General features: G+C 36.0%; 1 protein-coding gene across 1 annotated transcript in view; it reads left to right on the top strand.

Annotated features, from left to right (window-relative positions):
• SBF2 (SET binding factor 2) overlaps window positions 1-27,011 on the top strand; it is a 415,224-nt gene that overhangs the window by 282,636 nt on the left and 105,577 nt on the right. The window contains exons 14-16 of the mRNA XM_082682393.1: window positions 1,184-1,388; window positions 14,367-14,476; window positions 16,284-16,433. Of these exons, the coding sequence (XP_082538519.1) occupies window positions 1,184-1,388; window positions 14,367-14,476; window positions 16,284-16,433 (465 nt within the window). The remainder of the gene's footprint in view (window positions 1-1,183; window positions 1,389-14,366; window positions 14,477-16,283; window positions 16,434-27,011) is intronic.

The following is a 27,011-nucleotide window of genomic DNA, read 5'->3' as shown; positions in this document are numbered from 1 at the left end:
AAAAGATGGTAAGTGTTAAGGAGAAAAGTATAAGAGTAATAGGGAGTGTGTTAGGGAGTATAATTTTAGACAGGGTGGCCAAGAAAGGTGGCACTTGAACAAAGGAATGCAGGAAGGGATAGAGGATGCTGTTCAAATTGTAGGGGGATAGGCAGAAGGAACAGTTAAGTGCAAAGGCCTTGAGGTGAGAACAAGAAGGCCTCTGTGGCTAGAGCAGAATGAAGGAAACAGTAACAGGACACAGTCCTATAGGAAAGCCAGATCTTGTAAATTATTTTAGGAATTTTGGATTTTACTCAGTGAGATGAAGAGCCATTTGAATGAGCAGATTAGCTGTTGGGTGATGGTTTGACATACTCTGTGCAGTGTTAAGAATAAAGTAAGGGAGGGAGTGAGGGCGTAAGCAGAGAGACAGTCAGGAGACTGTTCTTCTGTGGTAATATAGAGATGTTGGCTTCAACCACAGTGTTGATGAAAAGTGGTCAGATTATGGACATGTTTGAAAGGCAAAGTCCAAAAGGTTTGTAGAAGAATGGATAATAGGATGTTAGAGAAAGGCATTAAAGATGACTCCATGCTTTTCACCTGAGTAGAAAAATAAATACGGCATTTACTAAAGTGGGGAGCACTGTAGAAAGCAGATTTGGAAGAGATGAAGAGTAAGTGTTCCATTTTGGACGTATATTTAAGATGTTACTTTAAATCCAAATGGAAATCCTGTGTGTGGACAGTTGAATGTATAGGTATGGCATTTAGAAGAAAGCTCAGTGGGGGATAATAATTTATGAATCATTGGTGTTTTTATGGCTTAAGTATTGAGAATGAAAGCTGTCACCAAGGAAATAAGTATAAATAAAAAGGAGACCCAAACTCTGAGCCCTGGGGTTTTCATATAATTGCGAGATTAGGAAGATGAAAAGTAGCCAAAGATGTAGCAAGAAGACCTAGAAACCTAATAAAGAGAGCCTTCATGGAAAAGGAGTAAGAGTGATCAGCTGTATCAGATGCTGCTGATAGATCACATACGAAGTAAGATTGTGGTACTCTCTTTTATAGCATTTATCTGAGTTCTGTGTAATCATTCATCTAATTTCAGTCTGTGGGCTCTCTGAGCTCCCACTCTGCCTGGCAATCTGCCATTGTTTTTTTAACTTTTGACTAATTTTACCGTTTGATGTTGCAGGAGAATCCCAACCCTCATATGGCATTCCAGAAAGTTCCACGCCCGACAGAAGGATCCCACTTGCGAGTTCATATTCTTCCTTTCCCAAAGATTAATGAAACTCGGGTACAGGAATTAATACAAGAAAATCTTGCTAAGAACCAGAACGCACCTCCTGCTTCACGAGTGGAAAAGAAATGTGTTGTGCCAGCAGGTCCACCTGTTGGTATGTATTTGTTCTTTTGTTTTAAAGTAAACATTTCATCAAGATATAAGACACAGGGGTGCCTGGGTTTTTCAGTGGGTTAAACCTCAGCCTTCTGCTCAGGTCATGATCCCAGGGTCCTGGGATCGGACCCCACATTTTCTCCCTGCTCAGCAGGGGGGCTGCTTTCTCCCCTCTCTCTGCCTGCCTCTCTGTCTGCTTGTGATCTCTCTCTCTCTCTCTCTCTGTCAGATAAATGAAATCTTTAAAAAATAAAAAAGATAGAAGACAGAAAAATGAAAGTGTACCAGTTAACAAACTTGCCCAACCAGAATTGGAGCATCATCAGCACTCAAAACACCATTCCATTCACTGTCTCTCCCTAATGGTAACCATTAACCTATCTGCTACCACTACAGAATCTTTTCTTTTTAAAAAAACAGCTATATTGAGATACAAGTCACACACAATAAGGATCACTCTTTAAAGTGCACAGTTTAGTGATTTTTAACATATCCCAGAGCTGTGCACCCATTTTTACTATCTAATTTCAGGATGTTTTCTTTATGCCAAATAGAAATACTCATACTCAGTAGCAGGACTCCCCATTTTCCCCCCAAACCACTCCTTCCCTAGCATTAGACAATAATCTATTTTCTATCCTCATAGATTTGCCTGTCCTCTAACATTTTTTATACGTAAAGTTTTAATTTATAACTTTGTATACTTTGTAACTGGCCTCTTTCATTTAGCGTATTTTATTTCTTTTCTTTTTTATTACTTATCATTCTTTAAATTCAGTTAACATATAGAAGTGTTATTAGTTTCAGAGGTAGAGGTCAGTGATTAAACCCATTACTCAGTACATCACCTGCCTTCCTTAATGTCTGTCATCCAATTACCCCATCATTCCACCCATCTCCTCTATAGCAACCCTCAGTTTGTTTATGATTCAGAGTCTCCGATGGTTTATCTCCCTCTCTGATTTTGTCTTATTTTTTTCCCTCTCTTCCCTTATGTTCCTCTGTTTTCTTAAGTTGCACATATGAGGGCACCTGGGTGGCTCAGTTGGTTAAGCAACTGCCTTCAGCTCAGGTCATGATCCCGGAGTCCCAGGATTGAGTCCCGAATCAGGCTCTCAGCTCTACAGAGAGTCTGCTTCTTCCTCTGATGTTCTCCCCTCTCGTGCTTGCTCTCAATTTCTCTCTCTCTCAAATAAATAAATAAAATCTTAAAAAAAAATTCCACATATGAGTGAAATCATATAATAATTGTCTTTATCCTACTGAGTTATTTCCCTTGGCATTATACCCTGTAGTTCCATCCACATCAATGTAAATGGCAAGATTTCATTTTTTTGATGGCTAAGTAGTATTCCATTGTGTATATATACCACATATTCTTTTCCCATTTGTGTGTCAATGGATATCTGAACTCTTTCCATGGTTTGGCTGTTGTGGACCTTGCTGCTATAAACATTCAGTGCATGTGCCCCTTTGGATCACTACATTTGTATCTTTGGGGTAAAAACCCAGTAGTGCAATTGCTAAGTCATAGGGTAACTCTATTTTCGACTTTTTGAGAGACTTCCATACTGCTTTCCGTAGTGGCTGCACCAGCTTGTATTCCCACCAACAGTGTAAGATGGTTCCCTTTTGTCCACATCCTCATTAACATCTGTCACTTCCTGACTGGTTAATTTTAACCATTCTGACTGGTATGAGGTGGTATCTCGTTGTTTTGATTTGTATTTCCTTGATGCCGACTGATGCTGAGCATTTTTTTCACGTGTCTTTTGGGTATTTAGATGTCTTCTTTGAAGAAATGTTTGTTCATGTCTTCTGTCCATTTCTTGATTGGATTATTTATTCTTTGGGTGTTGAGTTTGAGAAGTTCTTAATAGGTTTTGATACTAGCCCTTTATCTGATAAGACATTTGCAAATATCTTCTACCATTCTGTCAGTTGTCTTTTGATTTTGTTGACTGTTTCCTTGGCTGTGCAAAAGCTTTTTATCTTGATGGGATCCCAATAGTTCATTTTTGCCTTTGGGGACATTTCTAGAAAGAAGTTGCTGCGGATGAGGTCCAAGAGGTTGCTGCTTATGTTCTCCCCTAGGATTTTTTTTTTTTTAAAGATTTTTTCTTTATTTATCTGACAGAGATCACAAGTAGGCAGAGAGGCAGGCAGAGAGAGAGGAGGAAGCAGGCTCCCTGCAGAGCAGAAAGCCCGATGTGGGGCTCGATCCCAGGACCCTGGGATCATGACCTGAGCTGAAGGCAGAGGCTTAACCCACTGAGCCACCCAGGTGCCCCATCCCCTAGGATTTTGATGGTTTCCTGTCTCACATTGAGGTCTTTCATCCATTTTGAGTCTATTTTTGTATATGATGTAAGGAAACTGTCCAGTTTCATTCTTTTGCATGTGGCTGCCTTTTCCCTACGCCGTTTGTTGAAAGGACTGTCTTTTTTCCACTGGATATTCTTTCTCGCTTTGTCAAAGATTGCTTGACCATAAAGTTGAGAGTCCATTTCTGGATTCTGGGTTCTCTTTTTTGTTCCCTTGATCTGTGTGTCTGGTTGTTCCAGTACCATACTGTCTTGATGGTTACAGCTTTGTAATAATAGAGTGTGAAGTCTGGACTTGTGATGCCTCCAGCTTTGGTTTTATTTCTTGGGTCTTCTCTGGTTCCATACGAATTTTAGGATTATTTTTTCCAGTTCTGTAAAAAAAAAATTGTTTGTATTTTGATAAGGATTGCATTGAATATATAGATAGCTCTTAGTAGCATAGACATTTTCACAATATTTGTTCTTCCATTCCATGAGCATGGAGCGTTTTCCCATTTCTTTTTGTCTTTCTCAATTTCTTTCATGAGTGTTCTATAGTTTTCTGAGTACAGATCCTTTACCTCTTTGGTTAGGTTTATTCCTAGGTATCTTATGCATAGTTTTGGGTACAATTGTAAACAGGATCAGCTCCTCATTTCTCTTTCTTCTGTCTTATTGTTAGTGTATAGAAATGCAGCTGACTTCTGGGCATTGATTTTATATCCTACAACTTTGCTGAATTCCTTTGTGAGTTCTGGCAGTTTTGGGGTGGAATCTTTTGGGTTTTCCACATAGAGTATCATGTCATCTGCAGAGAGTGAGAGTTTAACTTTTTTTCTGCCATTCGGATTCCTTTTATTTCTTTTTGTTGAAAGGAATCTTTGGGTGCCTGGGTGACTCAGTCGTTGAGTGTCTACCTTCAGCTCAGGTCATGGTCCCGAAGTCCTGGGATCGAGCCCTGTATTGGACTCCCTGCTCAGTGGGAGGCCTGCTTCTCCCTCTCCCACTCCCCCTGCTGTGTTCCCTCTCTCGCTGTCTCCGTCAAATAAATAAGTAAAATCTTGAAAAAAAAAAAATTTGAAGCTAGGACTTCTAGCAGTGGTAACAGTGGACATCTCTGACATCCTCCTAATTTTAGGGGAAAAGCTCTCAGTTTTTTCCCCATTGTGAATGATATTCACTGTGGGTTTTTCACGGATGGCTTTTATGATATTGAGGTATGTTCCCTCTATCCCTGTACCTTGAAGAATTTTAATCAAGAAAAGATGCTGTACTTTGTCAAGTGCTTTCTCTGCATCTGTTGAGAGTATCATATGGTTCCTGTCCTTTTATTAATGTAGCGTATTACATTGATTTGCAGATGGTGAACCACCCTTGCAACCCAGGAATAAATCCCATTTGATTGTGATGAATAATCCTTTTAATGTACTGTTGGATCCTATTGGCTAGTATCTTGGTGAGAATTTCTGTATCCATGTTCATCATGGATATAGGTCTGTAATTCTCCTTTTTGATGGGGTCTTTCTCTGGGTCTGGGATCAAGGTAATGCTGGCCTCATAGAGTGAGGAAGTTTTCCTTCCATTTTTATTTTTCAAAATAGCTTCAGAAGAATATGTATTAATTCTTATTTAAAGGTTTGGTAGAATTCCCCTGGGAAGCCATCTGGCCCTGGGCTTTTGTTTGTTGGGAGATTTTTGACTGCTGTTTCAAATTCCTTGCTGCTTATGGGTCTGTTCAGGTTTTCTATTTCTTCTTGTTTCAGTTTTGGTCGTTTTTATGTCTCTAGGAATGCATCCATTTCTTCCAGACTCCCTAATTTGTTGGCATATCGTTGCTCATAATATGTTCTTATACTTGTTTGCATTTTTTCAGTATTGGTTATGATCTCTCCTCTTTCAGTCATGATTTTATTTATTTGGGTCCTTTCTGTATTCTTTTTGAAAGTCTGGCCAGGGATTTATCAATGTTACTAATTCAAGGAACCAATTCCTGGTTTCATGTATCTGTTCTATTCTTTTGGTTTCTATTTCATTGATACCTGCTCTGATCTTTATTATTTCTGTTCTCCTGCTGGGTATAGGCTTTATTTGCTGTTCTTAAGCTCCTTTAGGTGTAAGGTTAGGTTGTATATTTGAGACCTTCCTTGTTTTTTCAGAAAGGCTTGTATTGCTATATAATTGCCTCTTAGGACTGCCTTTGCTGCATCCCAAAGATTTTGAATGGTTGTTTTCATTTTCATTTGTTTCCGTGAATTTTTATATTCCTCTTTAATTTCCTGGTTGACCCATTTGTTCTTTAGTAGGCCTTTTAGTCTCCATGTATGTGAGTTCTTTCCAAATTTCCTCTTTTGATTCAATTCCAGTTTCAAAGCATTATGGTCCAAAAATACACAGGGAATAATCCCAGTCTCTTGGTGCCAGTTGAGATCTGAGTTGTGACCCAGTATATGATCTGTTCTGAAGAATGTTCCATGTGCACTTGAGAAGAATGTGTATTCTGTTGCTTTAGGATGGAATGCTCTGAATATATCTGTGAAATCCATCTAGTCCAATGTGTCATTCAAAGCCCTTGTTTCCCTGTTGATCTTCTACTTAGATGATTTGTTGATTGCATGAATGGGGTGTTAAACTCCCCTGCTTTTGCTGTATTATTATCAGTGTACTTCTTTGATTTTGTTATTCAATTAGTAACAAAGCTTATATAACTGGCTGTTCCTGCATTAGGGACATAAATACTTAGAATTTTTAGATCTTGTTGGATAGACACTTTAATTATAATATAGTGTCCTTCCTCATCTCTTATTACAGTCTTTTGTTTAAAATCTAATATTGCCACCTCAGCTTTCTTTTGATGTCCATTAGCATGAAAAATTATTTTCCACCTCTGTACTTTTGACCTGGAGGTGTTTTTGGACCTAAAATGAGTCCCTTGCAGACAGCATCTCAATGTGTCTTGCTTTTTTATCTAATCTGATACCATGTGTCTTTTGATTAGGGCCTTCAGCCCATTTACATTCATAGTAACTCTTGAAAGATAATGAATTTAGTGCCATTATATTACCTGTAAAGTCACTGTTTTTGTATATTGTATGTATTCCTTTCTGGTCTTTTGTTATTTTGGGGCTCTCTCTTCACTTAAAGGATCCCTTTTAATATTTCTTTCAGGGTTGGTTTAGTAATCAGAAATTCTTTTAGTTTCTGTTTGTTCTGGAATCTTTTTATCTCTACTATTCTGAATGACATCCTAGCTGGATAAAGTATTCATGGCTACATATTTTTCTCATTTAGCACTCTGAATATATCATGCCAGTCATTTCTGATCTACCAGGTCTCTGTGGCTAGGTCTGCTGCCAGTCCAATGTTTCTACTCCTGTAGGTTATGGACCTCTGGTCCTGAGCGTCTTTCAGGATTTTATCTTTGTCTCTGAGATTTACAACTTCCACTATTATATGTGAGGGTGTTGTCCTATTTTTAGTGATTTTGAGGGGGGTTCTTGTACCTCTTGGACTTGAATGCCTGTTTCCTTCCCCAAATTAGGGAAGTTCTCTGCTATAATTTGCTTCAGTATATCTTCTGCCTGCTCCCACCCCTTTCTTTTTCCTCTTCTTCTGGGATCCCAGTTATTCTAATGTTGTTTTACTTCATGGTATCACTTATCTTTTTGAATCCTCCCTTCATGATCCAGTAGTTGTTTACCCCTCTTTTTCTCAGCTTCTTTATTCTCCATCATTTTGTCTTCTATATCCCTAATTCTCTCCTCTGCCTCATTTTTCCTACAGTTAGAGCCTCCATTTTTTATTGTACCTCATTAATAGCTTTTTAAATTTTGACTTTATTAGATTTTAGTTCTTTTATTTCTCCAGAAAGGAATTCTCTTGTGTCTTCTATGCTATTTCAAGCCCAGCTGTATCTTTTTAATTGTTATTTTGAACTATAGTTCTGACATCTTATTTATATCCATACTAATTAGGTCCCTGGCAATCTGTATGTATTGTACTTTAGTTCTTTTTTGAGATGAGTTTTTCTGTCTTGTCATTCTGTCCAGAGGTGAATAGATGGATGAGAGAATAAAATACTAAAATGGCAACGAAATACATTAAACAAATCAGAAGAGACCTGAAACTGGAAAATAATTAAACTGGAAAAAAGAGTTTAAAAAAAATAAAAGAAATACAATCAGGTGAACAGAACAGAGCAATACCTTGGATCCTATGTGTATTTTGGTGTGTTTGTTAGAAAACTAGATGCCAAAATTATAAAGAAAGAAAAACTTATATATGTATAAAAATATAATTAAATACCATTGTAAGGATAGAGTGTAACTGTAAAAATGAAAATTAAAAGACAAAAAACAAAAAGAAGGAATATGAACAGGTGAACAAAACAGAGCAATACATGATATCCTGATTGTATTTTGGTTGGTTTGTTAGAAGAAACTGCATCTCAAAATTGTAAAGAAAGGAAAACATATATATGCAGAAATAAAATTAAATACATTGAAAAGATAAAATGTAATTGTAAAGACAAAAATTAAAAGAAGACTTTCCCCCCCCAAAAAAGAAGAAAAAAAAAGAATATGTGATCCACAGGTGATCAGACAGATTCTGGTGTATTTTGGTCTGCATCCCAAAATTATAAAGAACGGAAAAAAATGTGTGTGTGTGTGTGTGTGTGTGTGTGTGTGTATACACACACACACGTATATATGAAATTAATGTATATGATACATTTGTGTATATATATATGTATGATATATTATATATAACATATATGAAATTAAATACAGTAGAAGGATAGAATGTAATTATAAAAATAAAAATTTAAAATTTAAAAAAATTTGTAATAAAACAAGAAATTGGTTGAAAAAGGAAAGAATAAAAATTAAAATTGAAAGACTAAAGAATCATGGGGGGAAAAAATCCCATGAATTCTTATACTGTTTTCCACTATGCTAGAGTTTTGCAGTTCTCTGTGATTGGTAAACTTAGTCTTAGCTGTATGTTCTTGTGGATCTTCCTGGGGAGAGCCATGTTGTGTTGATTCTCAAGTGTCTTTGTCCCCAGTGGAATTGCACTGCTGTGGCCAGGTAGCCAGTCTAAGTAAGGGGCTCTTGTTGCTCCGTGTGGCTTTTGTTCAATGAAGGCTTTCTGTGCCACTTTAGAGGATGAGAATGAAAATGGTGACCTCCTAATCAGCATCCCTGGAGCCAAAAGCTTGGCGGCCCCACTCCTCAGTGCCCTCAGTGAAAAGCAGCCAGTCACTTCTGTCTCCCCGGCTTTCCTCTGTACTCCATGCTTACCCAGCCTGTAACCATGTGTTTCTAGCTCAGGCATGTGACCCCATTTTGCGCCTCAAAACCCTGTAGACTCCTGCAGCGTGCACCCATGCCACTCCTCCCAGGGAAAGAAATGGGGTCTTCGTGCCATTCTGCCATTCTCTGGGCCCCTTCTCAGAGAGCTGTTACCCAGCCATGCCATGATTCATGATATATGGCAACTCCAACCTGGGAGCCCACTCCTGGGCTCTCTGATTGCTGCCAGTTTACTTGTTCCAATGCCTAGGAACTCCATTGCATTTAGGCATTCCCAGTCTGCCTGTGATCCCGGGGATCCCGAGACCACACTATCCCAGCAAGGATTACATCCCACTTCTGGTTCTGATGCTGTATCACTTTCTGGTGCCGGTTTATAGAGGCTTCTTCCCCCCACAGCTTATCTTCTGATGTATCCCCTCGGATTCACTTCTTTCCTCCTCCTACCTTGCAGAAAGTGGTTGCTTTTCTTTTTGTAGACTTGCACCTATTCTTTTCTTAGATCTCTGGTTGAGTGTTCACAGGGTTCAGAATGATATGATAGCTATCTAGCTGAATTCCTGGGACCAGAGGAAATTAAGGTCTCCTACTCCTCTGCCATCTTGGACTATCTCTAGGATAATATTTTCAGGGTTCATCTGTGTGGCATGAATTAGTCCTCCATTGCTTTTAATGGCTGAATAATATCCTATTGTATGGATGTGTGTGTGTGTGTGTGTGTGTGTGTGTGTGTGTGTGTGTGTATTTACGTTTTGTTACCCATTCACCATTTGGTGGATCGTTGGGTTGTTTCTCCTTTTTGGCTACTATTAAGAATGCTGCTGTGAGCATTCATGTGTAAGTTTTTGTATGGATACATGTTTTTAATTTTCTCAGGTATATACCTTAGGTGGAAATTGCTGGGTCATATGGTAAGACTATGTTTAAGGTTTAGAGGAACTGCCAGACAGTTTTCCAAAATATGTGCACCAGTTTACATTCCCACCAGCAATGTTTGGGCATTCTGATTTCTCCATATGCATCTAATGTTCTAGAACAACTTTTCATGTACTTATTTATAATTTTTATATCTCCTTGGAGAAATGTGTATTTAGATCCTTTGTTCATTTTTAATTGGGCTACTTATCTTTTTATTATTGATTCATAAGAGTTCTGTATATATTTTGTATACAAGTCTCTTATCAGAGAATATAATTTGCAGTTATTTTTTCCCATTTTATGGGTTTTCTTTATTGATTTTTATCTTTTCTTCCTTCTTCAGCTATTGAGGGAGATGTGTTCAAGTCTCCTATGATAATAGTAGAATTGCCTATTTCTCATTTTCATTCAATCCGTATTTTTCTTCATATATTTTGAGGATGATATATTGGATGCAAATATATTTGTAAATATTATAGCATCCCAGTGATTGATCTTTTTGTCATTATGAAATATTCCTCTTTGTTTCTAATAATGCTTCTTGCCTTAAAGTATACTTTGATATTTATATAGCTATACCAGATTTCCTTTGCTTAGTGTTTGTATGGTTTATATTTTTTATCCTTTTATTTTCAAACTTTCTAGGGCCTTATATTTTATGTATACCTCTTATAAACAGCATATAGTATTTTTTTAACCAGTCTATCTTACTATACTTCTTATATTACTTAATAGCATTATGAGTATTTACATAAATATAATTACTGGTATATTAATGGCTTTAATGTTATTTACTGGGTGGGGTTTTTTTTTTCTATTTAATCTTCCTGTTTTATGTTTCCCCCTGCTTTCTTGCTTTCTATTGGATTAATAAACTATTTTTCTTATTCCATAATTTATCTCTGTTAACTTGTTTATACATTTGTTTATTCTTTTAGTGGTTTACCTAGGGGCCATTCACACACATCTACTTTTGCCAGTTCAGCTTTCACCAGACTTTGCAGGTCAGCCTAGCCATCTGCTAGAATCAAGACTGGATTTTCAGCCTTCTGTCTGTACCCAAAATTAGCAAATCTCCTAGGGAAAAAGTAGATGTGTGTGTGTTAACTCATGTCTCTAGCTTCTTTTTCCTTCTCTGAAATTTTAGGTCCTCCAGTCCTTGTGCTTCTGTAGCAATCTAATATATTTAAGTAGATCCTTTTGCATTTTATCTGACTTCTGTAATTATTTTTGGTAGGAATTTTAGTTTGCTACAAACTGCCCCATCAATCATACCTAGAAGTGAGTGTAATTTTATTATCAATGGATAATAGTATAGTCATTATGTATTTACATAGTAATGTTAACTTGCCATTATTTTTCTAAGAATTAATAGCTTTTACTTAAGTGATGATTGGACTTTGACATAGAAAAAAGGATGGATAAGGTAGACATGTTAGGGTAAATAGCTATCTTTTGAAGGAGTTAGGTAATTTTAAAACTCATAAGCTAGTTGAGTACTTTCTTTAAATACCCACGTGAACAGATGAAAAGTTTGTTTAAAATTCAATTTGCTTGAGTTGTCACCTTAATTCTTAATATTATCTTTATATAATCTCTTTACTTTCCTCATTTTCAATCCACATCGAATTTTCTTTATTTTTTTTTCTGAATTCTTTCTTTAGGCACATGTAGATAGAGTATCTCACTGTAATCAGTGAGAGAGGTACACATGACAAAGTATTTAGCCCTGCATGTAAAACTTGAGTGAATGAATGAATGAATGAATGAATGAATGAAGAATACAGGAACCTCTGTCCAACTTTCTGGCTCATTTTGGTTGATCAGAATCAGGATTTTCTTTGTACTAAAATTAAAAGGTATAAATGTTCCATTTTACATTTTATTCATTTAATATGAGTGTAAAATTGCTCTGTCACCTTATGAGGCATTCACATTTTGAGAGGTTACTTAATTTTCACCCGTTCCTCAGAGGAGCCAGAGTAATGATGATTGGGTGGAACTAGCACTGGAAGGCTAAAACCTTAGAAGGGAAGCCCTGGGAAGTCAAGTACTCATAAAACAGAGTTGTCTTCAGATGTTAGAAAGTGAGTATTAGAATGCCACAGCTGGGGATTTGGCCAATCTGAAATATCAGTAACTCCAAGTTGAAGAACTTTCTTCTGGGAGTGAACTAAGTTATACTCTCAAATAACTCTCAAAAGAGTAAACAGACTTATTACCAGAAAAGGTGTTTGTTTATTTTTTTTAATAGCTTGCCCTAAAGAAAATTTAAAATGCTGCTGAAGAGATTTTAGAATTAAAAGTTTATAAACACAGATTAGGGCACCTGGGTGGCTCAGTCATTAGGCATCTGCCTTCAGCTCAGGTCATGATCCCAGGGTCCTGGGATCGAGCCCCATATTGGGCTCTGTGGGAATCCTGCTTCTCCCTCTCACATTCTGCCTGCTTGTGTTCTCTTTCTCATTCTCACTCTATCAAATGAATAAAATCTTTTTTTTAAAAGTTTATAAACACGGGTTAAAGATGTTGCTCAATAAAGTATGTGGTATTATTTGGAGACTCTAAGAAGTTTCCTATTCTAAATATAGATCGATTTCTATTTCAGTCTATTCCACTGACCTACCTGTGAGAAGCCCCAGAGCACACAATTAAAAATGAGCATTTCATATAGAAGGGTCATGTGAAATAATCTATTAACTATCATGGTCATGCAGAATATCTGTGTTGCATGATTAAAAATGATTAATAGAAAACTGATAAAATTGGTATTCTGTTGTCTAGTTAATTATATGGTGCCAATTGATTTCCTGATTCTGATAAAGCACTATAGTTAGGTAAGATGTCACCTTTGGGGGAAGCTAAAGTGATGAGTACATGAATCTTTACTATTTTGTAACTTTTTGTGAGCTTAAAATTGTTCAAAATTAGAAAGTTTTAAAAATGATTTGAAGGATATAAGATTTTGTATTGATGAAGTGAAAAGGATGTTAGTAAGTAAGATATGATACTCTCTCTTCTTAGGTATGAGGGGGAGTGAAGGGATTATGCCTTTAGATTCCAAGAGTAGCCATAAAATTATAAGGAGTCTTAAAAAGCAGAATCAGACCTATAAATATAGAGAACAAACTGATGGTTGCCAGGAGAGGGAGGGGTTTGGGCAAAATGGGCATGGGGAGTGGGAGATACAGGCTTCTAGTTATGGAATGAATAAGTTACAGAAATAAAAGACACAGCATGGGGGTGCCTGGGTGGCTCAGTTGGGTAAGCATCTGCCTTTGGCTCAGATCATGAGCCATGTCCTGCAGTCAAGCCCCATGTCAGGCTCCTGAGCAGGGAGCCTGCTTCTCCCTCTCCCATACTCTTCTCCCTGTTTGTGCTCTCTTTCTCTCTTGCTCTCTCTCATTCTTTTGAATAAATAAATAAAATCTTAAAGAAAAGACAGCATAAGGAATACAGTCAATGATACTGTAATTACTATGTAACAGGACAGATGGTAGCTACACTTGTGGTGAACAAAGCATAATGTATAACTTGTCAAATCACCAAGTTGTACACCTGAAACAAATGTAGTATTGTACGTCAACTACACTCAAGTAGAAAGAAAAAAATATATATATAAAGGGTCTTTCTTTTTGGCTTAAAAATTATTGATATTACATCTTTTGTACCAATGATACAATAAAGGTTTTGGTGAAATTATACTTTTGTTTAACTAATATTACTTTTATTTATATCCTTCTCATATTATTTTAGTAAGGTGAATTTATTTTAAGTAATTTTAGCCTGTGTATTAGACTAGAATTATTCGATTTTATAGTAAATGTGACTGGTACATAGTTCATAGGACTAAAAAAAATTCCCAAGTTTATATAGTAATTCTTGAGCCATAATCATTTCTCTTTTTGTATAGCGCTTTCTCAAACACTATTGAGTACCTGTACTCTAATTTGTAGTATGTGATTTTTTTGTGATATGTGGTTTTTCTTTGGTAATGTTTTAGAAATACCAGTTTCTTTTTTTGTTAGTAGTCTTCTCACATATAAGTATTGGCAACTTTTGTCATGATACTATACCCCAAACATTTATCAGTTTGTTCACAATTAAAGTTAAAAGTGGATGTTTACTCTTGCTTAATACAATTTTACTGTGTGATACGAATTAATTTGCTGAAGAGTTCAGTTTATCTTTGGAATCTATCTGTGCAATTATCCTCAATGAGCCATTGACTAGCCTGACATTTCAAAACCTCAATCTGTAATCAAAAGTAATGAAATGGAATACCTTCAGTGCCATGTAACCAGGGAAAAGAATAAATTCTAAATGTTGGTTATGCAGATAGTTACAACTATATAAACTGTAAACAATAATATTCCTTTTGCTTTTGTAATTGCCAAAGAAGTTTAACTTGTTTGTGTTGTCTTTATATTCCTCTGCTAGTTTCGATAATGGATAAGGTGACAACAGTTTTCAACAGTGCACAGAGATTGGAAGTTGTTAGAAACTGCATCTCATTCATATTTGAAAATAAAACACTGGAGACTGAAAAGGTAATAAAATGCTTTCCTTCCCAAGTAAGCATTCATCATTTCCCTTTCAGATTTACATGTTTAGCTTGCCAAATAACCTCTCCTCTAATTCCATCTCTTTTCCTTATCAAGTGTCTTTTCATTGTTTTGATCATTTTAAATGAATCGTGTCTGAGATTTAAAATCTTTGCCATGCCTAGTTATATGGCTACCAGAGAAATATTGTTAGTGATTTTTTTCCTTAAACTTTTAAACATTGTTCTTTAAATCTATTTAGACATATTTCTTAGAAATTTAACATTTTGAATATAATTTTATTTATTGCTAAGAATCTAGTCAGAATAAGAAATGAATTATAAAAAACAGTGATATTCAACTTAAATATGCCTTATTAAAGCACATTTTCTTGCCTTCTTTAAGAAACTGTGTGAAACAATCAGGGAAATACAAATCAAAACCACAGTGATATACAGCCTCACACCAGTCAGAATGGCTAAAATTAACAAGTCAGGAAAAAACTAGAGTGTATTATGCTAAGCGAAATAAGTCAACCAGAAATTGACAATTATCGTATGATCTCTCTGATAGGAGGAATTTGAGAGGCAGGGTAGGGGGTCGTGGGGAGTACAGAGGGAAAAAATGAAACAAGATGGGACTGGAGAGGGAGACAAACCATAAGCAACTCTTAATCTCAGGAAACAAACTGAGGGTTGCTGGTGGCGAGGAGGGATGGGATGGCTGGGTGATGGACACTGGGGAAGGTATATGCTGTGGTGAGTGCTGGGAATTGTGTAAGACTGATGATGCACAGACCTGTATCCCTGAAGCAAATAATACATTATATGTTAATAAAATTTTTTTAAAAAGAAAGAAATGTATTAAACATAATGTAATCTTAGTGACTCATTATAGCTCTGAACAAGAGGCTAAAGCATGAAAAGAGTAACATTTTTTACCCTTATAGTAAATATAGTAAATGACCCAAGCCTTTTTAGGTTTTGACTTTTTTTTTTTTTGGTTTCCATTTTCTCTTGTGCTTGAAGTGTTGTAATAGATTTCTTTCTGCTTTTCTTGCTTTCAGGTTTTACATCTTGTTTCTTATACCTGCCTTTAACAATATTATGCCCTCCTGCTCTCAGACTTCTTCCCTTCCTTCTTACTTTTTATTCTGTATTTTTTTAGGTTTTCAAAGTTAAATAAGCCTATTATTATTTTAAATAAAGTACATTAACTAAGCGCTAAATGGTGAACTGGGAGAGACATTCTTCTGGGTGATCAAGTGAAAGAATTTTAATGCATAAATCTAGATATTTCTATTTGTTGATCTGAGTCCTTTTCCCTTCTTCACTATGATATTGAAATGAGGAGAGGAGATGGAGAATTTTCTAATCGTAAATTAAAACTGACTAGTGATTAAATAACTTACCAGTTTAAAAGTATAAAATCACCTGTGTTTCTTGTCATTTTAATTTTTCCTTCTATTTTTGCCACAGAGATGTGGCCAGTTATTGAAAGAAAGTATCTAAATGTCATGAGTGTTTTGGTAGCCAAAGTTTTGTTGAGTTTTTTTATTAAGTGAAGTTAATGTTTTTTAACTTATTACATAAATCAGTTCTACTTATTTTTCATACTGACTTACAAATAAAAATAACTATACACCCATCTATTATTTTATAATTGTTCTTAATAGCAAATCAACTCTTTTCTGGAAGTTTAATTCTAATATCTTTGTTACATGGTTTATAGGGTGCACTTGAATTTTTAGTGTGATTAAATGTTGTTTCTTTCCATTGATACCTTTTGTTCACTTCTGCTTCTCTTGTCTTAGACCCTTCCAGCTGCACTGAGAGCCCTTAAAGGAAAGGCAGCAAGACAGTGTCTCACCGATGAGTTGGGTTTACATGTCCAGCAAAACCGGGCTATATTAGACCATCAACAGTTTGACTATATAATAAGGATGATGAACTGTACTCTACAGGTAATTTTCAGTTCTTTCAGATTATTCCTAATATTTGAGAATACTTTTTATTTTTTCAGGAGATTCTGTAGTTACTGATATATCACATCCTTGAGTCTTCCACAGTGAATAGGATGAAGAACTAATAGCAATACCATTTCTGTCAGAAATACTTATTTATTAGTTGATATAAGTATTGAGTTTTTCATACTACCATTGTTTTCTCTTGAAAAATACTAGGGTAGGGAAGCCTGGGTGACTCAGTCAGTTAAGCGTCTGTTTTGGCTCAGGTCATGATCTCAGGGTCCTGGGCTTGAGCCCTGAGTCAGGCTCTCTACTTAACCGGGTGTCTGCTTTTCCCTCTCACTCTCCCTTTGTGCTCTCTCTCTCTCAAATAAAATAAGTAAAATCTTTAAAAAAAAAAAAAGCTGGGTTATTTTGTTCTCTAAGCAAACTTTCTGAAAATGAAAAGTGAAAGGTCATCTTCAAAACATTCAGTTTTATGTTACTTAATGTTAAATTATTTAATAATTATTCATTTCAGTTAGTTTTTATTTGTACTATTAAGATAGAGGATAATGAGTGATGGATAATCCAATTACTTGATTAAGTATTTGGTAAGCACCATGCATAAAAGGTCAAAAAATACTTCTGCTTGGGATACACACACACACACACACACACACACACACACAGTCTTACAGAAATAAACTTCCAACAAAATAGTGAAGGCAGTTTAGGAGAAGCAAATAATCTGATTTCCCCATCCTGTCTCACATGTTAGTTATTTTATGACATTGGCATCATGTTCTTTATAGGTGATACAAATATTATTTCTCAAACTTTTTACACAAGGAGAAGAATGTAATTAAACGTTAAGAATTCAAAGCCTAAGGGTGCCTGGGTGGCTCAGTGGGTTAAAGCCGCTGCCTTCAGCTCAGATCATGATCGCAGGGTCCTGGGATCGAGCCCTGCTTCAGTCTCTCTGCTTGGCAGGGAGCCTGCTTCCCCCTTCCCTCTCTCTGCCTGCCTCTCTGCCTACTTGTGATCTCTGTCTGTCAACTAAATTAAAAAAAAAAAAAAATCAAAGCCTATCTGTGGGACGCTAGAGAAAGTAAGCAAAATACATGTTAAATTCTGTTAGATTAGAAAATGAGAATTACTAGGTATAATTAATAATAAAGTTTATGGGTGAAAAAAGACCTAATTAAATGGAAAGATAAACCATGAAAGATATACCATGTCCACAGGTTGGAAAACTCAATATTGTGAAGTTCTCCCCAAAATAATCAATAGAGGCAATGCAATTTCTATCAAAATCCCAGCTAGAAGAGCAAAAGCCTAAGAATTACCTACCAACACCCTCCTAAAACAACAACAGCACAGTTGGGAATTGGTCCTGTTAGATATAAAAAAATTAGTTTAAAAGAAGACAAATAAATAAATAAGATACAAATGGCCAAAAGGTAACTGAAAATATATTCAGCATCACTAATCATCAGGGAAGTATGAATAAAAATCACCATGAGATACCACCTCACATTTGTTAGAATGACTGTTATCAAAAAGATTTAAGATAAGTGTTGGGAAGGATGTGGAAGAAAGGGAACCCTTCTGCATTGTTGGTAGGAATGTAAATTGATACAACCACTATGAAAAAAACAGAATTAAATCCAGAACAAGCATATGATCCAACAGTCCCACTTATGAGCTTATACAAAGGAAAACAGGATATAGAAAAGGTATCTACACCCTGTGTTCACCACAGCATTTTTAACAATAGCCAACATATGAAAACAACCTAAGTGTTTACCAGCAGATGAATAGGAAAAGAAGATGTGTTATATATAAGCAGTGAAAGTATTCAACCTTGAGAAAGAAGAAAGTGTTGCCATTTGCAATAACATGGAAAGATGCTGAAGGCATCATGATAAGTGAAATAAGCCAGACAGAGAAAACTAAATAAATACTGCGTGATATAACAGATAAGTAGAATCTTTAAAAAAAAAAAAAAAAAAAGTCAAACTCTTAGAAACAGAGAGTAAAGAAATGGTTGCCATGGCTTGAGGGGTGGGGGAAATAAGTAAAAGTTGGTAAAAGGAGCGCACTTTTAGCTATTTGGTGGCTAAGGCCTGAGGATCTAATTTAAAATGTGTGACTGTAGTTGATAAAGCTGTATTATGTACTTGAAATTTGCTAAGAGAGTAGAACTTAAATATTTGCAGCAACCAATAACAACAACAAAACAGATATATATGGGAATCCTTTCACGGGGTATGTGTATATGAAATCACCACCATGTCTACTTGAAATATTTTATCATTTTATTTATCAATTATACCTCAGTAAAACTTAAAACAATTTTTAATTAGTTCAAGGCTTTGGTAATTAAGAGAGTGTGGTTTTGGCACAATCATAAAGAGATTGACCAAAAGAACAGAATATGTGACAGTTTATAAACAGATGATTATAAATAATACACAGAGGTACACATATATGAGAATGTGACTTATGACAGAATTGTCATTTCAGATCAATGACAAGAGGATAAAAAATTCAATAATTAGTGCTGGGACAATGAGGTGACCATGTACTCAGAAAACGTACGGATACCTCACGGGTGTATGTATACCACACTATACACTAAAACACAGTTTCATGTGGACTAAAGACTTAAATATGAAAAGCCAACCTCTACAGTTTTTCAAACAATCTTTATCCTTGACTTTGGGGTAGGGATAAATTTGTTAAACAAATCATAAATAGTGCTTATCTTAAAAGAAAAGAGTGATAAATTTGACTACATTTAAATTAAGAATATATTCAATGACCCAGTGATTCCACTCTTAGATGAGCTCTTACCCATATACCAGGGACATGCACAAAAATGTTCATAGGAGCATTGTTTAAAATAGCAGAAAACAGGGCACCTGGGTGGCTCAGTGGGTTAAGCCGCTGTCTTCGGCTCAGGTCATGATCTCAGGGTCCTGGGATCGAGGCCCGCATCGGGCTCTCTGCTCAGCAGGGAGCCTGCTTCCCTCTCTCTCTCTCTGCCTGCCTCTCCATCTACTTGTGATTTCTCTCTGTCAAATAAATAATAAATAAAATCTTAAAAAAAATAATAAAATAGCAGAAAACAAAACAACTAATATGTCAACCAGCAATAGAATGAATAAATCACGGTATATTTATTTATTTATTTTTTAAGATTTTATTTATTTATTTGACAGAGATCACAAGTAGGCAGAGAGGCAGGCAGAGAGAGAGAGGGAAACAGGCTCCCCGCTGAGCAGAGAGCCTGATGCGGGACTCGATCCCAGGACCCTGGGATCATGACCCGAGCCAAAGGCAGAGGCCTTAACCCACTGAGCCACCCAGGTGCCCCTGTGGTATCTTTTTTTTTTTTAAAAGGTTTTATTTATCTATCTATCTACCTATCTATCTATTTATTTATTTATTTGATAGACAGAGGTGACAAGTAGGCAGAGAGGTAGGCAGAGAGAGAGGAGGAAGCAGGCTCCCTGCTGAGCAGAGAGCCCGATGTGGGGCTCAATTCCAAGACCCTGGGATCACGACACGAGCTAAAGGCAGAGGCTTTAACCCACTGAGCCACCCAGGTGCCCCGCCCTTGTGGTATCTTTTTATATTGGAATATTTTTTAGTAGAGAAAATGAATTGTAGCTATAAGGAACAATGAATCTTAAAGAAGATAGTTTTGAACAAAAATAAAAGAACAATCCAATTACAATATGGCTCCATTGGTATAAAATTTAAAGCATGTAATATATTATTTAGAAATATGTAATTTAGGAATATAATATATATGATTTTACCATAAAGAAAAGTAAGGCAAGGGTGCATGGGTGGCTCAGTTGTTGGGCATGTGCCTTTGACCTGAGTCATGATCCTAGGGTCCTAGAATGGAGCCCAACGTTGGGTTCCCTGCTTGGTAGGAAGCCTGCTTCTCCCTCTCCCACTCCCTCTGCTTACGTTCCCTCTCTCGCTCTGTCAAATAAATAAATAAAATCTTGAAAAAGGAAAAGAAAAGCAAGGCTACATACATATATAAAATCATCACATTATACACTACAATTTTATTTCTCAATTGTACCTCAATAAAACTAGAAAAAAGGAAATTAAGGGAATAATAAAGAAAATATTGAAAAAAATTACCCTCAGTGGAACAGAGAGGAAGGGTCGAGGAACGTAGAGATCTTCAGTGGTAATGCTATTACTCTATTTCTTAAACTAGGTGTATGAGTATTCATTGTGTTTTTGTTCTTTATAACCTTGCAACTTAGAAACCTTCAGGTCTTAGGGTATTGCTATTAGGGTGTTTTGCAGGGTATATTTTTCTCTTCAAATGTATTTTGAAGGATATCTTTCTCCGAAATTCTGACTTAAAATCTAGCATCAAAAATGCAGTCTTGTAACAAGCACTTTGTAGTTTGTTAAAGCATACTTGACAAAATAGAGGATGATTCACCTTTATTGGAAGACATTTTTACTTTAAAGTATAATTTACTAGCTATAATAGTTCATAATAATAGCAACAATTAAAAGCAACCTAAATGTTCACCATTTAGATATTGATTAATTTAATTATGTACAACTATTTGGAATACTGCTCAGCTACAACATAAAAAGTCATAGATCTGTAATATGTGCCCATATGGAAAAACTTACATATTACTAAGTAGGGAAAAAGGAAGTTACATAAAGTAGATATGATATGATTCTGTTGTTTACCTAAAATTACACGTGTGTATTTTAATGTCCTAAAAATTTATAAGGATATTTACAGTAAATCCTCAACAATAGTTACTTCTGGTAGATGGATTAGGCACACACATACACGTAGTTAAATTGTATAAAACACAAGTGTACATTTTATACATTAAAAAAAAGATCTTCTTTTTGTAGGAAGGAAATCATTGAGCACCTTTATAAGAAGAGTAAAACAATGAATTTGTCCTGAATAAAGCCTTGTCTTTTGTTACTTTGCTGCCATTACTTTGATACTATAATTATGGAGAACAAAGGAATTTGATTAACAGATGAAGGTTTCTAGGAGCCCTAAAGTTCGGTAATTTCTTGAAACCCTATGATTGCTGATAAAACTACAAAAATTATTCTAGGAAGCTTTTTTTTCCCACTAATAATTTTTGTGCTATTTATTAATTTAGGAATTAAGTTTTAAGGTTTCTTTAAACTTAGCTTTAGTGTACACCAATTAGTCATTTATAGAAGTGCCAGGTACCCTCAGGCTACAAATATTTTCCTTTTTCATTTGAATGATCATATTTCTGGAGAGCAAAAGGCATGGATTTGTTTCTGCTTTCAAATACACCTTGGCCAGGGCACTTAATAATTTTTCATTCAATATTTCATAAGTACATAAAAATGGATCCTGTCTTTATTCCAGCACACGCTGTTGTTTAATATTATAGAGAGGCTCTTCTCAGTTATAAATGGGCTCACATGTGATATTTTTATTTTAATGGGTTATTTATTACTAACTTGGGATTTGTTAGTATTTACATTCTTGTTGCAACAGTGTTACTTGTGGGGATTTAACATGACATTCTGAACATTTTTTACAAAAGCGTAGAGTTTCAAGACAGGCCAAACATCTGTGTTGGTATTTTAAGAAAGAAACCTTAACTAAATGAACTAATTTTTTGCTAGCGATTCAAAAGCTTTAGCAATTTTTGCTTTTCGTGATCTTAAAGTTATTCTGTCCTTCCCTGTCCTCAAGGGAAAATTAAGTGGAACATGAGTACTGTAGAGGACTATTTTATTTATTAGGTTCTTTCAATGCCAGGGTTATTTTTTAAAGGACTGGTTTGTAGAGGTTATAGAGTATTCCTATATATCATCTCATTTCAAATAATTAATCATAGTTTGGGTGTTTTTATAACAGATTATTATAAATCTCTCCAAAAATATCATGGCCTTAACTCTTTTCATTTTTAGCAGAGACATGATTAAAACTTTATCAGATATATGATGTCAGGATTGTAACTAAAATTTTGTAAAGATTTTTATTTTTTATCAGTCAGAAAGAAAGAGAGAGCACACAAGCAAGGCAACAGCAGGCAGAGGGAGAAGCAGGCTCCCCAGTGAGCAAGGAGCCCATTGCGGGGCTCAATTCCAGCACCCTGAGATCGTGATATGAGCCAAAAGCAGATGCTTAACCCACAGAGCCACCCAGGCATCCCACAGCTAAAAATTTCTTTAACAATAAATTATAATTGTAAAAACTAATGAAGGGGCGCCTGGATGGCTCAGTGGGTTAAGCGACTGCCTTCGGCTCAGGTCATGATCCTGGAGTTCTGGGATCGAGTCCCGCATTGGGCTTCCTGCTCCATGGGGAGTCTGCTTTTCCCTCTGACCTTCCCCATGTTATGCTCTCTGTCTCTCTCTCTCAGTCTCTCTCTCTCAAATCAATAAAATCTTTAAAAAAAAAAAAACCAAAAACTAGTGAAGTCCTCCATTTTCAGCATCATAAACAACTGCATGCTAGAAGAACCTTCTCACTAATGTAGTAGAAATAAATCTAAGAAAAATAGTGATTTTGGCACATTGTTTTTTCTAAGAAGAAAAGGAAATGTCTAATAGGCCCTTCGTCTACTCTCAGGAAAAGGACAAATAGGGAAAACTAAAATTGTGAGCACAATTAAGCATTGTCCTCTATAAAGAGAGCTGTTTGAACCTGAGAGTTTTGCGTTAGGCGAGTTTTGCGTTAGGCTGAAATAATCCCTATGCAATAGTGACATGCCCCTCACCCTTTCCTCTAAAAGAATCAATTGTAAATCCTTTCTGGAAGAATGCAGCTCCAGGTTAGGTAGTCAGGGTTCCCACAGATTAAATTTAATAAAATAAGCACTCACTATTTAAAAATGACCAAATACCAAGGAAGTGAGCCAGTATGAATTAATGTCAACAGAAACAAGCAACAACAGATTTGCACTCTCAAAAATATTTTGGAATTATCCAACTTGAATATATAATTAAAATATTTAAATAAATAAAAGGTGGAGTACAAAATAAGCCAATAACCAGAAACTAACAAAAATGGCCAGCTGAGTTTGTATAATCACTTAAAATAAAAATTCAGAGGATGTGGAAGACAGTATTGTTAAGATGTCTGGTCTCAGCAAATTGATCTGTAGGTTGAATGCAATCCCAATCCGAATTGCAGTAGACTTTTCTATAGAGATTGACAGGTGGATTCTAGGATTTATATGGAAATGCAGAGGATTTAGAATGGTCAAAAATCTTGAAAAAGAATAAAATTGGATGACTTATACTACCTGATTTCAAGATTTATTATCAACCCACAATAATCAAGACAGTGTGGTACTGACATAAGCATCAGGAAATAAATTAGTGGAAAGAGCACCCAGAAATAGACCCACATTTACAGGATTTTTGACAAAAGTGCCAGAAAAACCCAATAGGGAAGGGGGAATTTTTCTAAAAATAGTATTGAAATAACTGAATATCCATATGGAGAAAAATGAATCTGAACCTCTATGTCACATAAAACCCAAGGATAACTTTGAGGTATAGAGTATAAATCTAAACATAAAATATGAAACCATAAAGCTTTTAGGGGAAAATATGAAATAGTTTCATGACTTAAGAATGGGCAACAGTTTCTTAGATCACAGAAAGTGATAACCAAAAGGGAAAAAATGATCATTATACTACATCAAAATTAAAACTTACGATCTTCAAAAGACCCCATTATGAAAATGAATAGGCAAAACTGGGAAAAAAATTTTCCCAAAATATATATGTGGCAAAGAACTGGTATTGTGTTTCTGTAAAGAACTCTACAACTTAAGCTGAACAAACCAATTTTTAAAAATGGAAAACTTCAACAGATACTTCATGAAATAATACGTGAATGCTCAGTAACCACATGAAGATGGTCTCAGGATCATTAGTCGTCAGAGAAATACAAATGAAAATCACTGTGAGATACTACTGTATAACCCATCCATATGCTGAGATTACACTGACAATGCAAAAGGTTGGCAATGTTGTAAAGTAATTGGAAATATACTTTATTGTTGATAATTTAAACTGGTATAGTCACATCAGAAAAAAGTCTGAAAGATTCTTATAAAACTAAGCATGTATCTATCCTATGATCCAATAATTTCACAATAATTGATGTCTGCTATTTACTTTGAAATCCACTAAAAATAATATGGATTAATGGATAGATAAATAATAAAGCAAGCCTAGTAAACTGTTTATGGTACAATACAGGGGGAAATACACAGGTGTTCAGTATAAAATTCTTTCAACTTTGACATATGTTTGAAATGTATTGGTATTAAATAAGTAAAGAAATACATAATTACAAACAACTCAAAGGATAAGTTAAACATCAGTCTACATACAGTGAAAGAGAGAATTCTAGTGAACTGGAATATACACGTGAAGCAGTTACACAGTGGAGCAAAGAGAAACAGGAAGATGGAAAATGTGGAAGAAAAGATACAAGGAGGAGATAGTGAAGTGGTCTAATACAGTACTGTTCAAAGTGCTAGTCTGTGACATGGTAAGGAACTTGTGGTCAAGTACAGATCAGTGACTTTGTTTGCATTGAGAGAGTCTTACTATAAAAAAAAGCAAAAAGCAAGCTACTAAACATTGGGCTAAGTGTGACTTCAGCTCATGGTAGTATCTCAGAAAGTAACCAAGGATCCTGCCTTACTAAAGAGAGCCTTCAAACATCTAATCTCCAGATTTTGTCAAGGCTGAGAATTCCAGACACCAAAAAAATGTTTTCATAATATTTCACTTGTTGCTGGGTAGATTCTTATATTGGGCTTCTCAGGTTGACTCAGAATAATATAGGAAACCACATAGGAGTTGAGAAGTATGAGAAACCCAAATTTCTCCATCAGATTGACTAAATCTAGAATTTTTTTTTTTTTTGAGGTGGTTAACATTTTTATTGCTTTGGAGGTAGAGGGCAGGTGCCCAGGAGCTCTTGGTGGTACGATTCTCCTTCTTCACCATTGTAGGCTTCTGGCTGTGCAGAATGGTGCTGGCTCTGTGAGCGGCATCCGTGTGCAGAACTGGGCAGTACTTGTTCTTGCAGATTACGTGCATGATGCTGCTGAGTGTGGCCCAGGCATTCTTGTTCATGGTGGCCTGCACGTAGGAGGTGGCAGGTTTTCACTGAGATTTCTACTTTATGACTACCATTACACCTTTGCCCTTGGCCATGGGCCCACAGTCTTATAGTGAATCAGCCTGTGTAGCAGGAGTTGCCAGCCTTCAGATTACTGGGCACAGTACTGTAAATCTGTTTGTTTCTCTTGATCTGGAAGCTGGAGCAGTTTCCCATGACCGTACCTTGTAGGTGGGCGGACATGGTGGCAGCTCCACTCACTAGCATGGCTTAAGGTGGAAAAGCAATCTAGAAATTTTTAAGGACATTCATGTACTGTTCATATGTACGAGGTAGCAGATTTGGGGATTTTGTTAAGTGCTGTTGTTTGAATATGTTCTCCCAGATTCATATGTTGGAAACCAAACACCTAAGGTGATGGTATTAGGAGGGGGACTTTGGGGGAGGTGATAAGGTCATGAAGATAGAGCCCTCATGAATGAGATTAATCCCTATATAAAAGAGAGTCAACAGAGCTCCCTTTGTCTCCTCTACCATGTAAGGATATAAAAAGTCTATAACCTAGAAGAGGGCCCTCAGCTGACCATGCTGGCATCCTGATCTTGAACTTCCAACCTCCTAAATTTCCACTGTATAAACCACTCAGTCTGTGGTATTTTGTTACAGCAGCCCCAAACAGACTAATACATTAAGAATACATTAATGAGTAGAATACATCTTACTTAATCAGGGTAAGTTTTTTACTTCTTTCCTCTCTTTTCTTCCTCCATTTACTGATTTCTACTATATAATAGTCTCTACACTAGATATGGAGGTACACTTCATATTGAAGTAATTAAGATATCCTGGTTCTTAAGGAGTTCACAATCCAGAAGGAAAATCTCACAAGTAAATATAATATAGTGAGATATGCACTGATAGAGATTTGTGTAAAACTCTGAATGCTATTACGGGATTACCGGATTTTTGAGTGGGAAGGACATGGTCACCGAAGGCATTTATTGGACAAGAAATGAAAGGGAGAGTGTTCCAGATAGAGAAATTTGTTAGCAGAAAAAAAGTACAGAAAGGGCCTGTGTTTTTGAAAATTAAAAAATATTTCTGTGTTGCCAGATGTAGGGTAGAAAGATGGTGGGAGATGAGAGAAGTAGGTAGAGTGACTTCTGGTTAAAGTGAACAGATTGTATATGGACATTGAACCTCAGCCACTACACAAAACCCCAGTAAAACAAAAGTAAAGGATTTTTTTTTTTTTTTTTAATGTAGAAACCCATAGGCAAAACAGGAGAGGAGACAAGGGCAACGACATTTTGGATACTGGAAAGCTGATGGTGAATGACTTTATTTAGCAGACTCAAGACTGCCTTTTCCTAACTGATGTTGTAAAAGCCTTGAAGCAGCCCAATTTGCGGAACTGCAAAAGACTCAGGGATTGGGGACAT

The sequence above is a fragment of the Mustela nivalis genome, assembly GCF_964662115.1.
Source record: "Mustela nivalis genome assembly, chromosome: 9".
Taxonomy (NCBI): domain Eukaryota; kingdom Metazoa; phylum Chordata; class Mammalia; order Carnivora; family Mustelidae; genus Mustela; species Mustela nivalis.
This window is presented reverse-complemented; position numbering and strand designations above follow the sequence as displayed.